Source organism: Sordaria macrospora, chromosome 1 (assembly GCF_033870435.1).
Source record: "Sordaria macrospora chromosome 1, complete sequence".
Lineage (NCBI taxonomy): Eukaryota > Fungi > Ascomycota > Sordariomycetes > Sordariales > Sordariaceae > Sordaria > Sordaria macrospora.
The window spans coordinates 8,533,311-8,558,224 of NC_089371.1; the positions used below are offsets into that span (position 1 = coordinate 8,533,311).

The window sequence follows — 24,914 nt, forward strand, 5'->3', positions numbered from 1 at the left end:
GACCCTTCCGACCCTTCTGAACCTACCCCTGTCTCGACACCGAGGAGTCCACAGGCCTCCCCAGCTCATCAACAAAAAGCCCCAAACACTTTACCGACAGATTCATTTTGGCCTCGTCATCCCGCAGAATGATGACGCCGGCTATCAGAGGGCTGTAAGGGACTCAAACCCGGATCGGTGAGTGAGGTGTTGTTGTTGTTGCCGAGCAGGGAGAGGGCTTTGAGGTAAGAAGTCATGGCGGAGAGGGCGAAGGTGAAGTCAAAGATTTGGAGGGTTTCTGGCGGTGGGTCGGTGGTAGTTGAGGAAGCAGAAGCGGGAGCCGGAGCGGGAGCGGGAACCTCGGCTGAAGTGGATGGCCTGGGAGAGCAAGAGGACGAAGAGGGAAAGGAAAAGGTCGCTTCTTGTGTGGAGGATACCGATGCTGGAGGATGATAGCCGGGGATTATCTCGGTTATGAGAAATGTAAATTCTACTACCTGCGATTGCTGTTGCTGTTGATGCGATGGTTGGGGATCAGGATGAGCATGGAAATGGGAAGTAGAAGGTTCATCAGCTTGATCACGCTGAGAAGAGGAATAAAGAGGAATATGAATTGAAGAAAATTGAGAGTAACTACCTGTTAGATGCACCGGGCTAATACTGGTACTAGACCTGTTCATAGAGGTATCAACGTTTCTCTGCCCCTGCCCCCGTCGAGAACCCTGAAAACTGCCGCCACTGCTGCTAACAAAAGCATAGGAAGGAGCCCTGGGATTCAGCCCTCCTCGGGAACTATGCGACGACGCAACAGACGATGCAACCGACAACGTAGAGCTGGCCATCGAACTCATCGAACTCAGCGAAGTGCTCGTCAATACTCTCTTGAGACTCATCCCTTCCTTCTCTTGCCCCTTTTCGAGCCCCTGCCCCTCCCCCTGCCCTTGCCCCAGCCCCTCCTCATTCTCGTTATCTTTTTCATTCTCCTCACCTGTTCCTTTTCCTCGTCCCTGTCCTTTCTCTTTCCCTACCCTACTCACACCCCTATTCCCCCTCCTTTTCCCTCTCCTCCTCTTCTTTTTCTTCTTCTCCCCTCCCTCATCTAACCTCCTCCAAAAAACCCTCCCGCTCCCCGTCCTCTCCATACTACCCATCAAACAGTCCGGCACAGGTTTACAGACCACCGGTCCGAACCTGGTCATGATGGAAGGCCTTTCGAGGTCTGGATTAGGGGACTCATCCTCATCATTGCCGGGCTCGTGGTCGCCGCTGAGGGGAGGTACGAGATAGGGGTGCATTGGGATAGGTTACTTTGGAGGAAGTCGGGGAGGGGGGGGTGGGTGCGTGGAGGGGAGAGGGTTGGAGGGTAAGGGGACGGAAGGGAGAGAGTAGGATGGCGCGGGGCGGGAAGCGAAGGATGTGGGGTTGGACGGTGGGGGTAAGTGGTGGGGGGCTGGAGGGTTGGTGGAGGATGACAATGGGTTGGGCCGTAAGGGGAGGGATGGGTATAAAGTAGTGGTGGGTAAAGGGTTGGAAGATGCTGGGTGAAAGGGTAAAGAGTTGGAGGGTAAGGGATGAGAGAAAGAAGGGTTGGACAATGAGAGGTGGGAGAAGGGCAAGGGCCGGAATGCTAAAGGGTTGGAGAAAGGCAAAGGATGAGAGTACAGAGGGTTGGAGGGTACGGGATATGCAGAGGAGAGGAAGGAGGGTTGTATAGTTACCGAACTGGGGTGACAGGCTGGACGTGTTCCTCGAGTGGTTTTGGTGGATTGGAAGTTTGAGGTGGCTATTCGGAAGAGCGTGTCCATGAAGTGTGGGTTTGCGGTAGGAGTTGTGTACGGGCTAGAATGAGAGAGCGTGTCCATGAAGTGTGGGTTTGCGGTAGGAGTTGTGTACGGGCTAGAATGAGAATGAGTATGAGTATGGGTGGGGATTTGGGGGATATCGTGGGTCGGGTATTGCGAAAATTGTAAAGGAATGTAGTTTGGTCCTTGCCCAGGGCTGTACTTTGGCCAATGAGACAGTTGGTAGGGAACGTCGCTTAGGCTTCTGGTCGTTTGGTGTCCATGGGGCTCATGAGAGCTGGGGTATCCGGTGAGTGCCAGAGGTTGTGTATGTCCTGGAAGGATATGGCTTGGAACTTGATATTGAGGTTGATACGGGGCTGTGGAGGGATGAGAATAAGAGGGGGAAGAGACATGGGAAATATGATGGTTCGAGCTCTGTGAAAACTCTGAAGGTCGGGCTTGGAAAGATGATGAGTGAGAGGTTGTCGAAGCCTGGGAGGGGATACGGCTAGGACCTTGCGCGTGATATTGGTGGTGAGATACTTGGTGACCGACATCGCCTAGGCTTCTGCCTCTTCGACGTGGATGGGGCCCGGAGTTGGGATGATATCTGGAGCAACATTGTTGTTTAAGTGGCCCTGTCGCTGGAATGGCCTGACCTGAGGTGGGATTCGTGGCTCTAGGGTCGGTGGGTGTGGTATTGCTCGTGCTCGCAACGTTGAGGTTGTCCTGACTAGAAGTGAAAGTTGCGTTGACGCACTCTCCTAACTGGCGATCCCGAACGATCCCCGTTTCGTGGATATCGTTAGGTGTCGGGTATGAGCGTGCCGTCATGTCGGGATTGACTATCGATGGTTGATTTTCAGGGACATGCTGTATAGGGACTTTGAATCATTAGTCTGGCAAATAGTGCGTTTTCAGCTGAAGATCATCGGGTTACCGTTACTTCCATGGTTTTGGCGGCCTTGTTTATTGGGCGGTCGATCCATGTTGCCTTCAGTGAGGCACTTCGATATCCCATTCAGGTCAACGAACTATTAGTAATGATATCGTGGTCCGACCGAGCAGTTTCCTCTGAGCCAGAGGTGTAAGTTCTAATGTATGGCCGGTCATCTTATAGTAGTGACAATGAGCAATGTCCCGTCGCTTTACTGTTCGAATTGAACACAAAGAAGCAGTTTCTGCCAACAGGCAGGAAAGCTCTTGGATGTTTCTGCTGTCCCATAACGTAGACACTGGCCTTTTCGTTTGAGCAATCCGTCCAGGCGATCTGATGTAGTGTATGGTGTTTGTCGTTTCGATATGGACAAAACATTGCGAAAAATCAACTCAAAGCACTGCCCGTTTTGTGTCAACCGTCCTGAATATTTCGGACTCCGGAGTTGCGCGGTATGCGGCATATGTATTGGGGGGAATGCAAGCTTTCTAGTGCTCTGCGGAATCACCAGCGTCTTGTCCATCTAAACGCTGTTTGTAAGAGAGGCCGTCGTGGTGCTCGCGTGCCGATGTCCAAACCCCAGACTGGTTCGTGCACCCGTGAGCCTTTCGAAACGGTCCGCGGAGCATTTAGACGTGGCACATGTGGGTGCACAGACAGCCGTCTAGCCGTGAACCCTTGTTCGTCGACACGCAGCAAATGATCGACACCAATGCCGCATCACACTGTTGCAGCAAGCAATGTCCAGCATCGATGTTTCAGTCGGGTATCGAGTGAGACGGGAAGCTTGTGTTCCCTGTGAAGCTGACATCGGCTCATAGAGGCAAAACATGGCTGTAACCGAGAAGACAGCTTGCCCTAGGTTAAGACACCAAGAAACGTTCTGCGGTCGTGAACGAATCAAATAGACCAGACCTGCTCTTGTGGTGGTCGAATTCGATATGGCTCAAAGCAGTCCAGTCATCCAACGCAACCACACATCTGCCACCCGACGTCATCTCCGGGTTTTTTTCCTTCTTTCTTTTCCCTCAAAGGATTCGAAGAATTACACGTGACACACTCCCATCACTTCCGTCCTTCACAATTGGGTTTCTTCCGGGGACCTCAAATGACCTTGGACCCCCTTTTCATGCGCCATGTTCGTTGCTTTTTCCAGTACATATCAGATCTGTTGCCTTGGACGCCCTGACGTCGAGGCGCGATGGAGCACGGGAGTACTTGCGGTGAGAAAGCACGGAGCTCTGAATGGTCGACCGAGACGGACATCGAGATAAGTCCGGCATCCAAATCTCCGATGAGGCGATGTAAATCTGACACAACAGCATCCTGATTGCAGCGTGGAAGCCACGGGGGAGACTGCGGGAGCTGCCTTGTCGATGAAAAGAAGCAAAACCTGTTTCAATAATCCGGGATATTTCGATCACGCTTGCTCGGAGCGCGAGGGTTCCAAGTGTGATTGAGGCCTCGCGGGCCCATTATACTAACGGAAGATGAGGCGTTATCTTGAATCCTTCGGATGGAGTACTGTGACCGTGTCGTGTGCCTGGCCATAGGCGGTGGTCGATGTTGTTGGTTGAAGGTGTCGCCGGGCCTTGAAGGCTGCATGTATCTATCGCCCTGAAAGCTGAAGGATGTAACGGGTGTCTGAGATTGACCCTGGTCCGCCTGGTGATGGTTCACACAGTCAAGCCCAAACCTCAAGGCGTTGGTGGATGCGACGGCGGGCGGGATGATGCTGGCGCCTTCCGCTGCTGTAGTGTATCCGTACAGTGGTGGCCCGATGACGGGGACGATACGTCGGGAATAGTGGCGGATGCCCTGTGGCCGGGCCGACACTGTAGTGTATGGTATATTTAACGGGCCGACAGCGACGGGAGGTGGGAAACGGGCAAAAGAGGGTTGCAAGGTAATGAATTACAATGACCTCCCGTCAGCATCCACCGGAAAGGATTCCGGTGTTTTGCAGCTTCCTGCGGTAATAGGCTCACAGTCGCTGCCCTCTGTCTTGGGGTTCGGTTGGTGTCGCATTTGGTGTCGCATTTGGTGTCGCATCTATCGTCGCTTCTCACGGTTTGACTGCTGCAGTTGGAGATGGGATAGGAAGGCGCAGACGACGATGCAGGGACGAAACGAGACGGAGGAGTGAGTGCGGTGCGGTAGATTCTGGTCCCCCGCCGTCGCAATACCTGAACCCCACTTTGGACAAGGGATAGCACGTCAGTGGAGACCAGTGGGCGGGGCATTGAGATGAATGATGAATGGAGCACTGGACCTCTGCTGGCTGGTCATTGCTGGATACCGGTAGGTCTCTCCTTCATCGCAATCCAATCCCTTAGCGCTTCTCCATTTCATTGAATCCTTCGCGGCGAACTTTTCACCACACTTCTTCAGCAGTTCTTCAACAAACACTGTGTATACCTTGGCTGGCAACCTTAGCAACCTAATCCATCCTCCATCGCATACACCAGCCTCACCGTCGGCGTCACCGTCGCAATTCGCGGCTTTTTCTTTTACGTATTGCATCTGCCAGTTGTCGGACAATACCTCTCTGTTGGATTCCTCTTCGCCCTCGCGACAGTCGCTGCCGACGCACATCAGAGTTTTCATGCTGCACAACAGGAGCGGCCAAGACAAGCCACAAAGCAACGTTGTCAACGTCGGCGGATGAAAGCTACACTGCTACACCAACCTGATTACATACACTACATCCATCTCGTGTGTGAGCTACCACGCTACCTGACTAGGCCTACATACCTGGCACTTTCTGGCCTATTACCTCACTGTCACGACCATTTCCACTCCGCCGGGCCAGTAGCGTGACTTGGGTGTTGCCGAGAAGCGATGGTAATTGGTGACACTCAACACAGGCACCTATTCAAAATGCCATCCTTCTAGAACTGTGTCTACCGTCTACCATAGGTAAGCCATTTGTCCTAATTTTCATCAAGCAAATTCCCTTTCGTCCGTTCTGCATCTTTTTCTTTCGTCTTTCTTCCTTTGAGACATGTCACATATCACACGCCCACGCGATCCTCATTCCCGCCTGGTGGCTAGTCAAGCATACCTACCCGTCATCTGGTCGATCGATGTCGATTACCAGAAGCATGTTGAGTAACTACACTAGAGGGATTGGCCATGCCTCCGACAAGCAATATGGACGCTTAACTACCAAGTGGAAGGGTCGGGGAGCCGGGCGGATGACATGGCTCGCATATGGCCTGCCCGCCAAGTACGCTGGCCTGGGCTACTAGAGAGCTGCTAGGAGCTGCTAGGAGCTGCTAAGAGTCGCTAGACCTCTTCAAAGATGGAGAACGGCTGCTGAATTGCAACGACAAGAAGGGTCCAAAACGTCCTCTGGATCCTTCGATAGGCTCTCGTTCATCTCGCTGCCTCCTGTCTAGCCCAAACAAGTAGCATCTCGGCCTATCATGGAAACCAGATGGGACCTCTGTCACTTTGTACCCCCCCCGTTCCGCCTCCTGAAGCTCCAATAAAGCCCCCCTTTAGATCCACCAACCCGGCCGTCCTAAACGACCCGAGAACCCAGTCCTGGACTTCTCGCCAGTCTCCTCCTTCCCAAGATTTCCCTGGTCTCGATTTTCCCTTCTCAGGGACCTGACCTGGATCCCAAAAGACTCGAGCCAGTCCCAAGCCCGACCTCAACTGGACCCAACCTGGTCAGAAAAGGGTAAAGACCCAACTCCCGCCCGGCCAAACTCCACACCCCGCACTTTGCCAGCAGCTGCCCGTCCAGCTTACCCTACCAAAACAAAAGAACCGACGAATCTGGCTCTCGGCGGCCACCGCCAGAATCGTCCAGGCAACCGGCTGCGTGTGGACAGATTTGGACCTCAACTACCCGACGACATCAACACCAAAGTGGGCATGACTACAGCTCAGCCAGATGACCCGAAGGCAACAACGAGTGCCACCATCAACCTGAAGAAACAACCGCCAACATGAGTGAGGTCGCGGCTGTCCATCGCTGCCCCGTCTGCTTCAAGACGTACAAGCGTCGGGAGCATTTGCAAAGACACCGCGCTTCACACACCTCGGAACGCCCACACCGCTGCATTCTTTGCAGCGCCTCCTTTCAACGGACCGACGTCTTGAAGCGTCATATTCAAACATGCGACGGCTTGCCCCACGGCTCGTCTGGTCGCCGAAGGGCGTGTGATAGATGCGTCCGCCAGAAAAAGGCTTGCAACTCGGCCCAGCCCTGCCAAAATTGCGCAAAACGCGCAGTCCAGTGCTTGTACTCGAGCGTTGGTTCATCGACGGGCCAAGACGGAGACACGGGTAGTACCAGCGGTGCCAACTCGGTCGAGAATTTTTCCAATGTGCCGAACACTCAGCAGCAGCAGCAGCAACAACAACAACAACAACAACAACAACAGCAGCAGCAGCAGCAGCAGCAGAGTCAGCAGTATCAGCATCAAGAGCCCCTTCACCAACAACCTCAGCAGCTCCACCACCAACAGCAGCAACAGCAACAGCAGCAACAGCAACAGCAGCAACAGCAACAGCAGCAACATCATCAGTCGATTTTTGTCCAGCAACAGCACCAGCATCAGCAACAGCTTCATCATCAGCAACACTCCTCACAGCGGCCGCAGCTCCAGCAGCTCCAGCCGCAACAACACCAACAACAAGCGTACCAGCAGCATCCGCACCAGCAGCAACATGACCAGCAACAGCGCCAGCCGCACAACATCCTCCAAGTTCAGGTTACCCAGCCGCTGACTCAGATTCCTCAAATTGCTCCGGTTCCGGTTCCCCAGCTACCCCATATTCCCCAGGTCCAGGTTCCCCAGATTCTCCAGCAGTCCCACCAGTCTCATCCAGCTCACCAGCCTCACCATGCCAACTTCAACCACTCCGGCGTGGTCCATTTTGACGACCTCGACAACCTCCTCCACGATCCTGCTGGCCAGTTCCCAATGCTTGAGCACCATGACATTCAAATCCCCGACTGGCTTGAGATCGAGTTGCCCATGGGCACGCATGCAGTGGATACTCCGGAAGGCCACACCACGTCCCGGTCGACCCCCTCTTCAGATACTCATCGTGGCTATTCTTTCCACTTCCTGTATGATTTCACCAGCAGGACTGGTCTCGTCAACTCGTTTGAATGCGGCACTTATGTCCAAAGGAGAGCGGTCGTAGATGCCTTCTATGCATCGTACGCCGAGCAACAAAAGAACCACCAACAGTTACAACAGATGCATCAGCATCAGCAACACCTCCAGCAACAGCAACAGATCCAAGGACAGCTTGAATTCCACCCAATGGTTCCGCAGCTGCAAAATCCCATGGGCCAGCCCCCTCTTTCGCCGGCTTCGTCTTCAGCTGTCTCTACTTCGGCCACGTCGAATGACTACGGCTATATGCCATGGACTCTCTGGTCGTCCTGGCTCAGCAATCCGATTATTATCAAGCTGCAAGAGATTGTGGTTTCGATAATGACTGTGATTAGACACAAAACGTCCAACAGTACTTTGGGTACTCTGACTTGGACTCCCGAGAAAGAGCAGGAGTGTCTTCAGTTCTTCTCGCCACAGAGATTTGCCAAGTTCATCGAACTGTACTGGTCATGTTGGCATCCAAATGTGAACTTTATGCATCGCCCTTCCTTCGATCCTACCAGCGCAAAGCCGGTTCTGCTGGCCGCCATGGCTTTAATAGGCAAGTAGCTTGCGTTTCTGCCATCGCGTCGTGGAGTCACCAAACTAACACTCACTAGGCGCCTCCGTCTCTCCGGATGAGCAAGACACCAAGGACGCGAAAGTGTGGTTCAACTGTGTCGAGGAAATGGTCTTTATCGATGACGACTTTTGCAGTGACACTGAGCCTGGTTCTCCGGCCGACGATGATGCCAATCCTGCCTCGGCTCTGCATTGCAAACGAAAGCTGCAAGCTTTGCAGGCTTCATACATCGTCTGTCTTTACCAGAATTGGGAAGGTTCAGACACTAGCAAGAGGAGAATTCGTCGCCATCGCTTCAGCACTGTGGTATCTGTGAGTAGCCTTGTACATTACGTTTGCGGGTATGGGGTGACACTAACCTTTGTATTTCATCGGCAGGTGGCGAGAGATATCGGAATTCCCATGGCGAAGCATCTCGAATATGGCAGGCAGCTCAAACACGAGTTTGACTGGCACGAGTACGTTGTGCGGGAAGAACTTATACGGTAAGCGCACCCGGCCCCTGGAATAATCAAAGAAGCGGGTAACTGACAAGTGGGCCTCACAGTACCTTCCTATGGGTGTTCCTTCTCGACACAGCCTTTGTCATCTTCAACAATCTCCCTCACCGTATGGTGATCAAGGAGATGAGGATGCACATGGCTAGTCCCGAAGCGGTCTTTCAAGCTCCGACGGCAGAGAAATGTCTGGAGGAGATCTACCGGTGGATGCCTTCGTCGAGTCCGATTTGCAACACTCTGCTCCGCGACGTGCTCGAAAACGTTATCGGTACCACCCTTGACGCAGATATGTTGCAGAGATTGGCCCAGCTTGGGCCACTCAATTTGTTTGTTGTTGTTTCCGGTAAGTTTCATTTGCCCTTTCTGGCTTCTCGCTTTTCTGGGGTTCCAACCACCCCTGAACATCGGCCTGACCGATGCTGACTGTGGGTTCCGCTCAGTTTTCCATTACATGATCTTCCAGCACCAGAACTTGTTCGGAGTAGAAGGCCAGCTAGTACCGATCCGCAACGGCCTAGATAACTGGATCACGATTTGGGAGTTATGGTTCGACAACTGGTCATCCACGCCGCCTCACTGCATGGCAGACAGCGAGAATCTGACACCCGAGAATATGTGGAAGAGGATCGGTTTCATCCGGTGTTCGGCCGAGTACTGGCTCCTTGGCAATCTCCTCACGGACCGTATCGCTCGCAAGACATCGGGAGGCGTTAGAGAGAACCAGGGCAAGGGGTCGTCCCCGGAGTGCTACCCCGACGATATGTCAGCAAGCGGCAGAGGCAAGTCGGCCGACCCAATTCTTATCAAGTACGACCAAACCAGCATGCGGCAGGTCAACGAGTTGATCAGCGACTTTAAGAAGATTCAGATTGACGAAAATGAATGAGAGAAGAGTAACGGGTTGAAGTATTTAGGAGGCAAGGAAGGGTTAACGACAAGAAGGATGATGGTTTTGGATATTTAGGACGGCGCAGCACTTTTGGGTTTATCAGGCATGCACGGCAAAGGGATACAGCGTTATCAGACACTTTAAGGAATCACCACTCAGTTTCCGAGGAGTAAGATCATGAGTTAGTGTCCACCGGCAGAGCTACAGTAGCCACCGAAAGATCTGACAAATTACCTTATCGATATTGTGGCCCGACCACTTTGGGCTCAGGAACTGAGGAAGCTGATGTCAGTGCCCGGTACTACGGTGAGTGTGGGTAGTAAAAAGGCCAGATGGTGAGCGTGGCCGTCCTTTGATGGTGTCCTGACTTCTGCGGATTCCCACCCGCCCACAACAGAGTCCGCAAAGTCTGCATCCGAGAGCAGTTGAAAGTTGAAGCTATTCCGTCAGCCCCACTACACCATCCACATTCTGCTGCGGATCCGCTACACGTGGTTGGATCCCACCTCCATGTCCGCCAACCTGTTCGGAGCGGGCCATCCCATACCGCCGACACATGCATCCTTGTTCATCTTCCCCCCTCCTTCTCCAAAAATCCCACTAGTACTCCGATGCCAAGTCGCTTTGGGGACTTGGAGAGCTTTGTTGGTCGGTGAAAGAGCATCAATGACGAAGGCAGTGTGTGAGGAGCAAATTCCAAGAAGGTCAGAGAGAGATTGACGAGATGTGCATTAACCTTCTGGACACGAGTGCTGGTGTTGACAACTGACTTGAAGACCTATTAATTCCCCCGAACTTTCCGCCCTGAATGTAAAAACTTTTTTGCCCCAAGGAATTTCCCTCAACCCAAACAACCACCGAGTCTCGTTGCCGGTTCTTGCTTTGGAACAACAAAATATGGCCGTCATCACAACATACCTGCCCATTGTGGTGGGTATTGCCCTCATCATCCGCCTGCTCATGGTAGGACGGAGGCCCAAGAACTATCCTCCTGGTCCCCCTACCATTCCCATCCTTGGTAACCTTCACTTGGTAAGTCGAATCCCAAAGACCTTTTTAAGGTGATATAGCTGACCACTGGCACTTGATAGATGCCAACCAAAGATGTTCATCTTCAGTTTGAAAAGTGGGCTCGCGAATATGGCCCCGTCTACAGTCTCATTCTCGGAACCAAGGTCATGGTCGTTCTCTCTGGTGACAGGGCCGTCAAGGACCTTCTCGACAAGAAGAGCAACATGTACTCGCACAGACAGGAGATGTACATTGGTCAGACGCTCTGCTCCGGTGACCTGCGCATTCTCATGATGGGCTACACCCCAAAGTGGCGTATGTGCCGCAAGCTCGCCCACGCTCTCCTCAACATCTCGTCCGCCAAGTCCTACGTCCCCTACCAGATGCTCGAGAACAAGCAGATGCTCTACGAGATGCTCACCAAGCCCGACGATTTCCTCTACAACATCCGCCGCTATTCCAACGCCCTGACCACCACCATGGTTTACGGCTGGCGCACACCCACCTACAACGACGAGAAGATGCAGCAGCTCTTTGACGGCTTCTCCGAGTTCGCCGAGATCAACCAGACCGGCATGGCCGCCCTCATCGACTTCTTCCCCATCCTCCGCTACCTCCCCGACTTCCTCCTCCCCTCCCGCCAGAAGGCCAAGGAGCTGCACAAGAAGGAACTCGCTCTCTACAAGGGCCACTGGCTCAAGGCCAAGGAGGACACGCTCAAGGGCACCATCACACACTGCTTCTGCGAGGACCTCGTGCCCGTGCAAAAGAAGGAAGGATTCTCCGACGATCAAGCCGCCTACATCGCCGGCACCCTTCTGGAAGCCGGTTCCGACACCACCTCGTCCACTCTCTACGGTTTCGTCCAAGCCATGCTTTTGTATCCCGAAGTCCAGCGCAAGGCGCAGGAAGAAATCGACCGCGTCGTCGGCTCCGACCGCCTCCCCACCATGGACGACGAGCCCAACCTGCAGTACATCCGCGCCATCGTCAAGGAATCTCTCCGCTGGATGCCCACGACCATCATGGGCGCCGTTCCGCACGCTGTTACGCAAGACGACTACTACAACGGCTACCTGATCCCCGCCAGCGCTGGCGTCGTCAACAACGCCTGGGCCATCAACAACGACCCCGTCCGCGCCCCCGAGCCGCGCAAGTTCAAGCCCGAGCGCTACATGGGCGACAAGCTCTCGCTCGCCGATTCCGCCGCCAACCCCGACCCGTCCAAGCGCGACCAGTTCACCTTCGGTGCCGGCCGTCGCATCTGCCCCGGCATTCACATCGCCGAGCGCTCGCTCTTCCTCGGCGTCTCGCGCATGATCTGGGGTTTCAACATTGCGCCCAAGATCGGCGAGGACGGAAAGCCAATTATCCCCGATCAGGAGAAGCTTACCCAGGGATTCGTCTGCATGCCTGAGGAGTTCCCTGCTACGATCACGCCCCGTGACAACAAGAGGAAGAAGATCATCGAGGACGAGTGGTTTGCTGCCGAGAGGGAGTGTCTTGACCCTGAGACGAAGCAGTGGAAGCAGGGTATGAACTGGGTGCCTAAGGTTAAGGCTTAAGTTTTTGATGGAGTGGTTTTAGATTCGATTCTTGTTTATATTTGCCGGGCAAGGCAGTTTTATGTTACTTTCTACTTGCTTCCATGAGCGTGAGATTGAGCCAGAGAAGAGAGATGTTATGATGATATATGTAACTGATACCCACCACACGTACTGTTTTGGCTAGCAAGCGGGCAAGCGAGAGTGGGAAATGGTAGTTTTAGTGTACGAATAGGATATGATAAGATGGAGATACCAAAGACTTTTTGAACATCATGACTTTTTTTTGCAACTTTTTTCTGGTGATGAAATTGCTTTACGACGGAGTCCTCCCGGGCTATTCAAGTCAGAGGCTCGACAGCAATTTTTCATTCTTTTGATTCTTTTTAATTCATGACGACAAGTTCAAGACAATACAATATCTGGGACTTTGCATAGAAGCAGCAACATACTTACGTTGCAACTCCCTGATTTGTTCGTATGTTACCGAGTCCTCATCGTTCTTGGCTTCATACCTATTTCGTTTCCCTTTAGTCCGACAGGATCAAATGCATCTCGTCTCTGCTGTGATGATACCAATCAATGTTTCACCTATCACCACTCGCCTCACTTGGCACGATATCCAAAAAGGGAAAGCCGTCAACAAGAAGCAACACATCATATTCGACTGCATGGCGAAATATTCCTTTTGTCCTATTTTTTCCTCTTTCGGAGTATTATTTTACTGTATACCATCATGCATTCGATCCTGCAGCACTCCAACACGAAACACGAAAATAAAAGTCACTGATACACCGCAATCAGCACATTCAATATCACCTTTCAGCTGCATAACCTGCGGTTGAGTTACATCACACTGCACTGCACTGCACTCTGCAATCATATGCATCGCTTCGGTTCCGCGTACATACGATTCTGCACAAATGTCATGAATACACTCAAAAGGGAAAGGGTTGAAGTCAGCCAAGACATCATCAACCTCTCCAAAAATCCAAGATCCCCGCCGGGTGGGCATTATGTCGAGTCCTTCTTCCCCCGATTCACGTTCGGCTGACCACCAACCATCGTTTAGATGTCCATCGCCGGGTGCCGCCCACATACCGACCGAAACTCTCAATGCAATGCAAGAAACACAACACGCACGCTTGGCCGCGGCTCCGTACAACAGGTGCAAACGTGTAACGCGCCAACTCCACGCACCGGCGACGGAGCACAGGTCAACAGCGCTCAGCTTCGGCAAGTTGGATCGATCTCGGTAGCTGGAGATTGAACTCCTGTAGTCTGTAGTTTCATCCCACGAATGACCGCGGATGAATACACAACCGGGGGCGTCCGGGGCACCGACACTGCGGATCTGGGGCTCTGCTCTGGAGCCCTCTGGAGCCTCTGGAGCCTCTGGGTCTGCCGAGCACGCGGTTTGGGCAGGGAGCCGAGCGGGCGCATCTGGGGGAGGGAGTCTGGGATGAAGCCTGGAAGCTGGGTTTGGGGAGCTTGTTTGGTTTGAGATGGAGCAACCAAGCTAGCTACGGCACGGGATTCCTTACCGTGATGATCGGCGGGCGAGTGGGAAGGGCTTCTTGGAAGGACTCCGGAGGACAAGGGATCGGGGAAGAGAGGAGAGGGTGGAAAAGGTAAGGAAAGTTGATGTCTCATCTGACGCTACGTAAAGGGATGGGATGTCGAAAGTGAAGCTATTCGATCTTGGCTCTTCTTGGTCGGCTACTGCTGTGTGACGCTTGGCTATTTTTCTCCCCTGTTCCTCTCCCCATCCCCTTTTGCATTGTTTGGTTGTCAAATTGGTGATGATGATGATGATGATGATGATGATGGTCGTTACCGTGGTGGTGGTGGTGGTGGTGGTGGTGGTGGTGGTGGTGGTGATCATTAGGTGTTACCCGGACAAGGGTAACATGGGTCCTAAAAAGGTCCCCCCAAACTCCAGCTCCAAAAATGGATCAGGTACGTACCAATTATATCCCACTAGTACTCCGATTTTATGTACCATCCTTTTCAGAGTTCAGACCCTCTTTCTTTTCTCCAACCTCCAAATCCCTCCAATCTTGTCTATGACAATTGCCATTGACACCCGCGCAAGTTCACACCACAACAACCGAACAACGAACCCAGGCCCAAACAGCAATACTTACCGATGAGAAGCCAAGCGAGAATGAGCCCCACGGTTGTTTTTTTTTTGGTTTTTTTTTTGGACTCCGACTTGCGAACCGGGCTTGCTGGTGTCAACTGCCGTTCTCCACACTCGAAGCGAAGCTATCCCAAGCTGCGTCCGCCGTGTCAAGCAGGTCCGCCCGGCCCCGTATCCGTTCCCAAAGCTGGATCCGGACGGCGGCGATCTTTTATTCTTGGTGTTTTCTTGGCTTTTTATTGAAAAAGCTTACCCACCAGTCTGCTCTGGCTCGCACTGGTTCTGTAGTCTCGGACCAGTCGATTTCACCGAGTGTATTTCCTGAGCTTTCACAGGACCAACATGACCGGCTGACTGGCTGGCTGGTCGGCCTTGGTCTGGACCAGTCGTTACGCGTTTCAGCATGGGACTGGAGGCTGGAGGGAGAACGGCGTATGTACTTGGACGACATACGTGGCTGGGCTCGCTGGGCTACACTACATAGGGGTTCAGCGAGGGAAAGGAGGGACACGAGGGGCACGAGGGGGGATGAAAGGTCATGGGAACACCATCTCTTTTATACGAAAGCGAAAAGGATGTGTGCCGGTTAGGTGTCTTTGATGACTCAAGTGAGGATCAACACCAAACGAAAAACTTGGTGATAGTGATCCAGAAAGGTGTGGAGGAGGTGGAATATCGTGCGTGCATTGTCAGTAAGCAATGTGCACGCTGCACAGTACGTCCGCAATGCTGCAACCAGTCGGCCAGCCAGCAGCAGCGGGAGCGGAAGCGGAAGCGGAAGCGGTGCATGATCATGATCTTCGCCGACGTCGTCTTGTTACAACAGCCAAGGCGGCGGCCAAAGTCGCTTGCCAGCGGACTGGATCCGAAAAAAATCTGATAGTCGGTGAACTCGGCGACAGTCCGCCGAGAGACAAGGACAAAAGATTGCCGCATGTTACCTTCGTCACCCACCCGGGGTGCCAAAACGGACCGATACTATGGTTGCATTCCGAACCTCGGTCGGCGCCAGGTGGATGGACGACCACGGACGCTGCTCGCCGCCGCCGGCTGGGCGATGCAGCGCAACGACGAAGCTATGTACCACGGCTTAACGGCTTCTTTACATGTCTCTCTGTCAGGAGTTTATCTGAAGCTTCCCGGTGAGTTGGCGAGGCTGATTACAGCCGGCAAGCTTTGTGCTGTGTAAATACTCGGCGGAGTTTTATTTTGGACCACTAACCGTACGGTGCAGTTCACAACTTCGGTTAGCAATCTCACATGCTCACATGCTATGCGCAGCGATGGAGACGACCGTTTCTCGGCTACGGAGAGGGATTGTCCAGCTGCATGATGCCAGCCGTTGCTCCATTGAACAGCATTGCATTTCGCTTTCCTTCCCAGCAGATTGGTTGAAAATGTGGAAACAAGAAAAAGCTGAGGCTGTCAAGAACGGCGCCCAGCTGCCAGGGACGGGGACGACGACGGGGAACGGCGGGGGTCTGGCCCCCCCTTGACCCGCAAATACAATATGGAGACAAGCCGGCTCCGGGCTGGTCGGTGGACCTCCGTGTTCTTTGGACTTGGGGGATCCGGATCCTCTTCTCCTTCAAAGACTCCTCCAACTGAATCCAGGATACCCCTTTGGAGAACCGGTCATGATGGATTGGAGAACCCACTGGCAGAAAGTCACAAACGAGCACAAATTCTCTGCCCTTCTTGCTTTATCTGCTGGTTGAACGCGGCAGAGGAAATCAGAGCCATATATCCCACCACCACTCCGATACCTCCAAAATCCGGGGATGTTCTCCAAAAATGAGTGCCCCAGACAACGGACGCGGATGCAGAGAGGGGGAAGCTTGCACTGCATGCGGGCACCGGCTAGAGGAGACTGGGAACTGGGAAACGATTATTTCGGTTTCCCTTTTCCTTTACTGATCGGTTCTTCGCAGCTCGCCCCCAACTCCATCCCAGCCATCTCCAGCACCATTTCCATCACCAAACTGTCGGGAATGGGGGTGGGAGACAACTGGGGAATATGGGGATCCCGTCCCGGATCTTGCATTCCTCACTCCGCCGCCGCCGGCTTATTTTGAGGCTGCTGTTATAGTTGCCAGATTGGGAAGGATAGAACGCCATGCCAAACAAAAGCGCCAAAAAATTATTGGACATCGTGATCAAACTTTCCGTCTCTGAACAACTGGCTCTGCTCGATAATGACCACGTTCCCCCGCGACCCGCGACCCCTATTGTTCGGAACCCTGGGGTTCGTCCCCTCACCGTTCACCCCCTTTTTCTGTCGCATGGCATGTAAACACGGGAAAGTGAAGAATATCTTTCCTGTATGTTAGGCAACCCTGCGGTTTGTAGAATTTACTCTGTTCATGAAATTGTTTCCTCTCTGTTGGTTTTTTTTCTTTTTTTTTCTTTTTTTGCATTTGAGATACCCGGATCTTTCTTTCTACTGTGATAAAAACGTTTATCGATATAAACTCGTCCCCTTTTTTTTCCCCACAACAACAACAATAAACAACAACAACAATAAACAACAACAACACGCGGACCTCTTTCAAACACACAGACAGATACCCCAAACACAGCAAACACCACGGCAACAATGGCAACAACAACAACACCCCACACAACCACCGCCCTGGTCATTCCCGAACTCAACGGCCAGTTCGAGCTTCAAGAAGTCCAGCTCAACGACATCCAACCAGAAGAAGTCCTTGTCGAGATTGAGGCCACCGGAATCTGCCACACCGATCTCTCGTGCGCCATTGGCTTGTTGCCATGCAGACCTGGCGCGGTATTGGGCCATGAAGGTTCGCAGTTTTCTTTTCTTTTTCTCTACGTCATTGTCATCGTGAAGAAGAAGAAGAAGAAAAAGAAAGGAAATATCAGCATTACATCTACAACTTTGAACCCCCCCTTGTTTACCCCAACCGCTGAACCCCAGATTTCCCTTTTTTTTTCCTTCACCGCGAGGCCCTCTCCATGACATGACATGACATGAGATGACATGAGATGACATGATGGTTACCCCTCATTTTCATCCAAGCAAAAAACGCCAAAACACCATAACAACATGTGTAACAACTATCACGAACCTCATCGTCCCCAACCAGACCACTGTCTGAATGCACTCAAAAATGCTAACCTAACCCACTTGTCTTAAAAAGGCGCCGGCAAAGTCCTCTCAGTCGGCTCATCCGTCACCAACGTATCGCCAGGCGACTCGGTCCTCCTCTCCTTTTCCCACTGCGAGTCGTGCCCCCCTTGCCAATCCGGCCACCCAGCCTACTGCCACTCCTTCAACGTGCGCAACTTTTCCGGATGCCGCCCTTTGCCGACGCTTCCCGACGGTTCCGTCGACGTCTCCCAACTCAACGGCGTCGATCCCGCTGAAGACCCCGCGAGGACAACGTTCGTAACCAAAGACGGCGGCAAACCAATCTTTTCGCAATTCTTCGGCCAGTCCTCCTTTGCCCGCCACACTTTGGTCAACAAAAGTTCGTGCGTGAAGGTCCCAAAGGGGACGGATTTGGCTTTGTTCGCCCCAATGGGCTGCGGCATGCAAACCGGCGCCGGCGCCGTTCTCAACTCTTTGTCCGTGAAGCCCGGTAGCAGCATCGCCATCTTCGGCGTCGGCTCCGTGGGCATGGCGGCCGTCATGGCTGCCGCGCACATTGCTAAAGCCAAGACGATCATCGCTATTGACTTGCAGGAATCTCGTCTGGAACTGGCAAAGAAGTTGGGTGCTACGCATGGGGTTTTGGGGAATGTGGATGATTTGAAAGGAGAGATTAGGAGGATCTGCCCGCCAGTGGGAGTGGATTATGCTGTTGATTGCACGGGAAGTGTGGCGGTTATTCAGACGATGATTGATGTGCTGGGAACGAAAGGGCGGGCGGCCACCGTGGGGGCGCCGGGGTTTGGGAAGAGCGTGGCGGTGGATGTTATGGAGCATTTGACGTATGGGAAGGAGTATGTGGGGAGTTGTGAGGGGGATAGTTGTCCTAAGGAGGTAAGTTCTTTTTCTTTTTTGAGTGGCGATGGAGATGGTGGTGAATGAAGCGGGAGATGGGGATGGCGAAGGTGGTGGTGGTGGTGGTGCCGGTGGTGGTGGTGCTGGTGGATGAAGAGGACGGGAAAGGGTGAGGCCTGGACTGGCCTTGACTGGACAATGGAAAGGAAAACGGGGAAAGGGGAAAGAGGAAAGAGAGGTGTGGAGCAGATGGAGAGATGCTGAGAAGATGGCTCTTGAGAAATTTGCTGACAACGATTTCTGACAAAAACAGTTCGTCCCCTTCCTCATCGAGCAACACGCCAAGGGCAACTTCCCCATGGATCAGTTCGTCACTTTCTACGATGTCAAGGATTACAAGCAGGCTTTGGAGGATTCACACAAAGGAAAGGCTATCAAGGCTGTGCTGAAGTGGTAAGTAGGGTGCTGGGGCATGGGGCCTAAAGCCTGAAAGAAAGGGGGGGGGGGAAGTTGGGAAGATGGAACTTGGATATGTCGGTTCAGTTAGTAAAGAGCTGGGTTATGAGGTCTGATAGGGAGAGAGGAAGAAAGGAGCCTTCAAGCTTCAAGGTTCTTCAGGGGGGAGGCATAATGAACTTTTTTTTTTTCGATTTCTTCTTCTTTTCCCTTTTTTCTTCGGCATAACCGTGGTCATTGTTTTGTTCTGTGTATCGTGATTGTTGGTAACATTGGATTTGCAGGATTGCTGATATGTAACGTGATGTGATGTCAAATTCGCCGAACAATATCTATCCATTACCGTGGGAATATGGTCCATTCGACTAATATGTAAATCAAGAGGAGCACTGGTTGTCTATCTGCCTGTGGACAAAGCCACTTAGGGGCAGATATATCTGGTGTAGATAGTTCAAGCTGGTTGGTTGTTCCAACTAAGCCATCGAGTGTTCTCTCCCATCCTCATCTTCCAGATACACAGACTGGCTGACTGGCTAAGTATAAGTAGTATGTACTCCTTCCGGGACATAGACATAAACTTCAACCACTCCCTTCATCTTTGGACTTTATGTTAAGACGACCAACTGGATTGAGGTGGGGAGGACGGACGAAACCATGGACTGTCCTGGCGTGAACTATTGGTCTCCCGGCTGTTGCAAGATCTTGTCTTGCATCAGAGAGAAGTCCGCAGGCTTCTTGGCTCCAACAACAGAACACATGAAGTTAGTCTCCATGCTCGCATGATGATGTAGAAAAAGGACCACTATTTAGAAATGGAAACCGGGCAGTTCAGATTGAAAGAAAGTTTCTGATATTGTTTCACTGCTCTTTCCCAATTCCCAAAATCTGTATCTCCGTCCATCTTCGTTATCATCCTGTTCGAGACAGGTCCGAGGCACGATAGAATCCATGAGCTTCCATGTATGTACCTACCTACCCTACCTAAGAACCATCACCAACCAGATCTGCCTGAGTCTTCATCCCCTCCCCGTTTCCCCTGAGGCACAACCTAATGGATCCCATCCTGCGAGAGTAACGTACCTCCATGATACTCGATTCGCATCCATTTATCAAGCTTCACCAGTAAACTCATCTTTTCCAGGCGTACAGAATTGTTTAAAATAATAATAATGGGAGAGTGTCTGCTCGGGAGGGTTAGGCAGGCAGGCCGTGCGCATCACATCCACCTACCCCTTGTCCAAACCACAGAACTCCCGGTCTTGCTTCTCTCCGTTATCTACGACAGTTCGAAAAAAGCTTCCGGCCCCGGTGAATTCTCCCGAGAATTGTTTGTCCAATTGCAAAACACGCTATATGCTACGTGTATGTGTATGTGGGCAATGGGGAATGAGTGTGAATTGTAATGGGTAAGCGGGAGGAATCCGGGGAAGAAGAGGGGTTGATATCATCACGGTGACGTGACTTTGACCTTCCCCCCCTCCCTCTCCGCCGCCCTCTCCCCTCTCGTCGTCTATGCGTCTGTGAGAGCCCGATGAGAGCTGCCGTAGTTAAGGCAACACGAACGAGATATTATCATTGCCTCCTTTTCTTCCCCTTCATTTAATCACCGCATCCTACAATCCTGCAGCGACTTACTTCATGTAACTTCACTTCACCAGCTCAAAACAATCCCTCCCAACTCCTTACCAACCACACAAACAGGACAGTACAAGCAGATATCATCAAAGATGGCTATCCTCACGAAGGCGGGCAACAACGTCCTCAGACGCACCACCGTCGCCGGCAGCAGCAGGGTGCCTGTGCCCGTGGTGTCCGTAGGTGTGGGAACAGCCCAGCACCGATACAAATCCACAAACACCCACGTCCCCTTCCCAGCGGGAATCATATCCAGCCTCCAAATCTCCCGGCACATTTACGAACAAGAGGGCTTCGTTCCGGAGGAAGTAACCCTCTCCTACGCCGTCTCTCCGGCGGAAATCGCCTTACGTTCCTCAGCCTCCCACACTGCCGCCGCCAACGTCGGCGCCGGTAACCACCACCGCCACGGTCTGCTCTGGTCGCACTGGCACCCCGGTCCTACCGCTGGCGTCGAGTATCAAACCCGCCAATTTTCAGCCTCCACTGGATCTTCGGGGGGGGGATTAAAGCGTGCAGCAGCAGTCTCCGACCCGTCAATCTGGGAATGGGGCGACCGGTCTCACACGCAGCCCGACCACATGGTAGCCGCAAAGCCGATCATGCCAGGCGATGAACACTACGACCCGGTGACCATCAACGACATGCCTTCGCAGAGCGAGGCGAATGTGAAAGCTGATAGGAGCGATATCGATCCTTTGCACCGTTTGGGTGCTCTGGGTGCTTCGTCGTCTTCACACTCGCACCACAGCCACGGAGGAACTCAGGTGCATTACGGTCCGAGCGTTTACCAGAGCCACCAGAGTCGGCAATTCTTTTCTACCTCTTCTTCGAGTGAAGGATATGGAGGAGGAATGAGTGCTGCAGCTGTGCACGACCCGTCAATCTGGGAATGGGGCGATAGAAGCCATACGCAGCCGGATCACAAGATTCCTCCGCGCCCGATCTGGCCGGGAGATCCGCATTATGATCCGGTAACGATCAACGACATGCCGAGCCAGAGCGAGGCGAACGTCAAGGCTGATAGATCGGATATTGATCCGCTGCCTATGGGCTTGCACAAGGTCATCCCTTTGCCCGCTGGGGAGGCTATCCCCGGACCGACGGAGAGCGAGTGGGATGTGAGAGCGGATAGGAGCTCGATGGAGGAGGATCCGTTGAGGGACAGAATGAGTTTTAGGGATTATGGACCGCTGATGGCGGCGGGGAGGAGGACGGAGCAGGAGATCAAGAGGGATAGTATGAAGATGAAGAAGAAGGACAATGCAGATAATGCGGATACTGGAGATATGTATGACATGCCGGAGAGGGGCGACTCGGAGAGCATGCACTCTGGGTATGGGTATTATGGGGCTAGTTCTACTAGTAACTTTAGCGGAGGGGAGATGTGGGAGGGTATGGAGAGTACGGATAAGAAGAGGGGTGTTAGACAGGATCGGTTGTTTATGGAGGACTTTGGGGAGGAGGATGAGAGTCTGGGGACCACCAAGTTTGGAGAAGGAGAGGGTAGAGAGGGGTATGAAGGGGAGAGGGGATATTTTGGAGAGGAAGGACCGGCGACGAGGAGGAGATATGGGATGGAAGAGATGGTGGGAATGGATAAGAGTGCTGAGGAGATGGAGTTGGAGGATGCCATGTTGCCGCACTTCACGAGGTTCTACTGAGCCTGTATGGTGATTTTGGGCATGTGTAATGGGTTGGATGCGATGATTTCATGTTGTCCTCAGGATGAACCAGGTAGCACTGACATCTTGTGTAAACACTTGTAACACCAGTACGTAGCTTGAACATGTCGATGATGCCCTCCGATAGGAGATGGACAGAAGAGGTTGGATCACAACTCCTTACTTGGAGTCTCACCTTGACACCTCGCTTAGAGTCTCGCTCATCCACATTGATGTCGATCCACGTGGACTCGTGGGATAGGCATCACTGTCTATGTGAAAGTGACAAACGAGTTCTGGGACTGGTTCATGAAAACATTTGTCATGATTGCCGCAACAATCAAGTTTACTCCCTTCGTAACAGACTCTCGATGACCCCTGTCTCTCAAAGACACCGGATGCTGGCTGCCTCTACCCGAGACACATCACACGGCACACACACACGAGCAAACCAACGTCGAAAGAAAACGCCCCTTTACCGCCAGGATGGAAGCGACGGTTGAGGATGGAAGGCTAAGGGACGACGCCAGGGACGAGGTTTACCGCGCCTGTGGAATGCCACTTTAAACCAAATGCCGGCAGGGAATGCAGCGTGGATCCTGATCGTCGTTTCCAAACGCTCTTAGCCTTTTGCCAAGGGCGCGCACTGTTAACTGTCAACCACTGGGGCGTCGGTGCCGTTCTCCGTCCCAACAACTGAAGAACCCATAGATCGACAGGAGAAAATATAGTGGTGATCGGCCCGGGCTGATGATCACAGCTTTTTTTCCCCCCCGAGAGAATTTATTAGGGACGTACAAACGCAAACTGAACCCCTCCCTTGCCAAATGAAGAGAACATCATACCGGGAACATGAAACGCAACTTGTTTCTGTTTCTCGGGCAGGTGCTCACCGTCAATTGGACGAGTGTTTCTTTCGTCGCTTGCCTGGAGGTACCAAGATGTTGTGCAACTGGGTACTGGGTATTGGTAGTGGGTAAGGGTGCTCACTGGGTGCAGTGTGGGAAAGATTGTGATGTTGCTGCGTGAAATTGCATTTCCCGCGGTGGCCCTTTCAAGTAGAAGATTTCCATTGCAGGAATGATTCTCTCCAACTTTGGAATCTCATCATACATGCTGTTGAGCGCGTACATCGAGTGTACTTGAAAGTTGCGGGTCAACTTGAATACAAGCGACGACTTATCGTGAAGCACAACATAGCCACCCATCACAATGACGCCGACTGCGACAGTCTTTAGTGTGGCGACCGCCGTTCTCGGGCCGTTGACGACGACATTCACACCACCACCAGCATGCACAGTGGCAGTAGCTGCGATTGAAGGGAAATTCCTTGGATTGGGAGGACATGTCGGCGCCTCCGGCTGGCTCGGCCAGACATGTTCGAAAGGCGGCCCCGTTGACGACACGACCTGCTGGCCACCAACTTCCAGCGGAGCGGAATCCAAATCAAAAGCGCTGGACGGATGGGGATACTACTCTCCAGGTCTGTACTGTCCGGTTGGATATGCGACGGCATGTTCGGCAACAGGCGGTGGCGGTGGAAAGTCCGACTTTGCTTTTCAGTTCGCGCCAGGCGCCAAAGAAACGGCAGTGGGATGTTGTCCAAGGTAGGCCCGCGCCCATCATAGCTGCTCTCAAGTTAGCAATGTGCTAATAAGGTGTATAGCGGCTATGAATGCAGCAGCGTCGACAATGGCCAAACATGTGTCATGACAGCCACATCAACAGAAGTCGAGTATGTAACCTGCGACAAGTCGAACACGGCTGATCTGGCCACCATGACGATACCCGACGAAAAGGAAAAGACCACAGCCTTCAACCTTTATGCTCCAATGATCCAAATCAACTGGCAAAGCTCCGACAGACCGACCGAGACCAAGTTTTCCGGAACGCAATCCCTCTCTGTTGATCCAGATGTTGAGACCATGTCGACATTGGCCATAGCGGGAGACGCGCCAGCAGGCGTCACTTCCAGAGTTGCGTTTCCATCAGCATCAGGGGCACTGATTTCTGAAGACGGGCATGTCAAATATCTAGATCCGTCCGACTCTGGTAACGGAGCTTCCACGGGCACCAAGGATGGCTCCTCAGATGGCCCTAAACCACTCAGCCTCTCGACTGAGGTCAAAGTCGGCATGGGCGTGGCGGGCGGCGTCTTGGCCGTGGCATTTATTGCGATAGTATTCATTTGCGCTTGGAGGAAACGGAAGAATAAGATAGAGGAGGAAGAGTTCGATCGGATGTACGGCACGAAGGACGTGGGATCCAGCACGGCGGACCTGAGACATGAGGAGATTCCGGGCTGGCACCGAGGGCCGCCGAGACGACAGCCGACGGCGCCGATTGATCCGTTCCGCAGCGGTGGTGTTTCCGAGCTGATGGCGCCACCTGCGCCATATCATCCTCCGCCTGCGTACCGGTAGGTAGTGGTTGAGAGAGGCTGAGGAAGATGGATGATGTTGGTGATGTTGTTCTCGTCATCGAGCTGGTCTGGTGTTTGTGATCGATGGGCACCCGGACGACACATGATGATGATTTGATAGTTGTCTGATACCAATTTGGTTGCAATGATGCCAATATCTGGACCGTATTGTAATGTTGCCCAAAGACCATTCATGTGAAAAGAGGGTTGATGAGGTTAAAGTTCATTTGATGTCCCTGCCGTGTGGTCACCAACAACACTCCGACTGTAGCATTGA

At 52.8% G+C, this 24,914-nt stretch overlaps 5 protein-coding genes across 5 annotated transcripts; all 5 read left to right on the forward strand.

Moving 5' to 3' along the window:
- The first annotated feature begins 5,651 nt into the window (after positions 1–5,651).
- SMAC4_00597 (uncharacterized protein) lies at positions 5,652–9,994 on the forward strand. Its single transcript, XM_066089453.1, has 5 exons — positions 5,652–8,385; positions 8,444–8,718; positions 8,785–8,891; positions 8,954–9,249; positions 9,347–9,994. The coding sequence occupies exons 1-5, from the start codon at positions 6,660–6,662 to the stop codon at positions 9,790–9,792; spliced, it is 2,850 nt and encodes a 949-aa protein (XP_065945901.1). The 5' UTR covers positions 5,652–6,659; the 3' UTR covers positions 9,793–9,994.
- Positions 9,995–10,627: 633 nt separating this feature from the next.
- Positions 10,628–12,619, forward strand: SMAC4_00598 (uncharacterized protein). The gene is made up of 2 exons (XM_066089454.1): positions 10,628–10,827; positions 10,887–12,619. Exons 1-2 carry the CDS (start codon positions 10,693–10,695, stop codon positions 12,369–12,371), a joined length of 1,620 nt encoding a protein of 539 aa, XP_065945902.1. The 5' UTR covers positions 10,628–10,692; the 3' UTR covers positions 12,372–12,619.
- Positions 12,620–16,985: 4,366 nt separating this feature from the next.
- SMAC4_00599 (uncharacterized protein) lies at positions 16,986–19,316 on the forward strand. Its single transcript, XM_003352003.2, has 3 exons — positions 16,986–17,297; positions 17,655–18,499; positions 18,774–19,316. The coding sequence occupies exons 1-3, from the start codon at positions 17,090–17,092 to the stop codon at positions 18,915–18,917; spliced, it is 1,197 nt and encodes a 398-aa protein (XP_003352051.1). The 5' UTR covers positions 16,986–17,089; the 3' UTR covers positions 18,918–19,316.
- A 1,327-nt stretch (positions 19,317–20,643) lies between these two features.
- SMAC4_00600 (uncharacterized protein) lies at positions 20,644–22,215 on the forward strand (the record flags this gene model as incomplete). The annotated part of the gene is made up of 1 exon (XM_003352004.1): positions 20,644–22,215. The coding sequence occupies one exon, from the start codon at positions 20,644–20,646 to the stop codon at positions 22,213–22,215; it is 1,572 nt and encodes a 523-aa protein (XP_003352052.1).
- A 1,212-nt stretch (positions 22,216–23,427) lies between these two features.
- On the forward strand, positions 23,428–24,785 carry SMAC4_13154 (uncharacterized protein; the record flags this gene model as incomplete). Its single annotated transcript, XM_003352005.2, has 2 exons — positions 23,428–23,822; positions 23,882–24,785. The coding sequence occupies 2 exons, from the start codon at positions 23,428–23,430 to the stop codon at positions 24,636–24,638; spliced, it is 1,152 nt and encodes a 383-aa protein (XP_003352053.2). The 3' UTR covers positions 24,639–24,785.
- Positions 24,786–24,914: the final 129 nt, after the last annotated feature.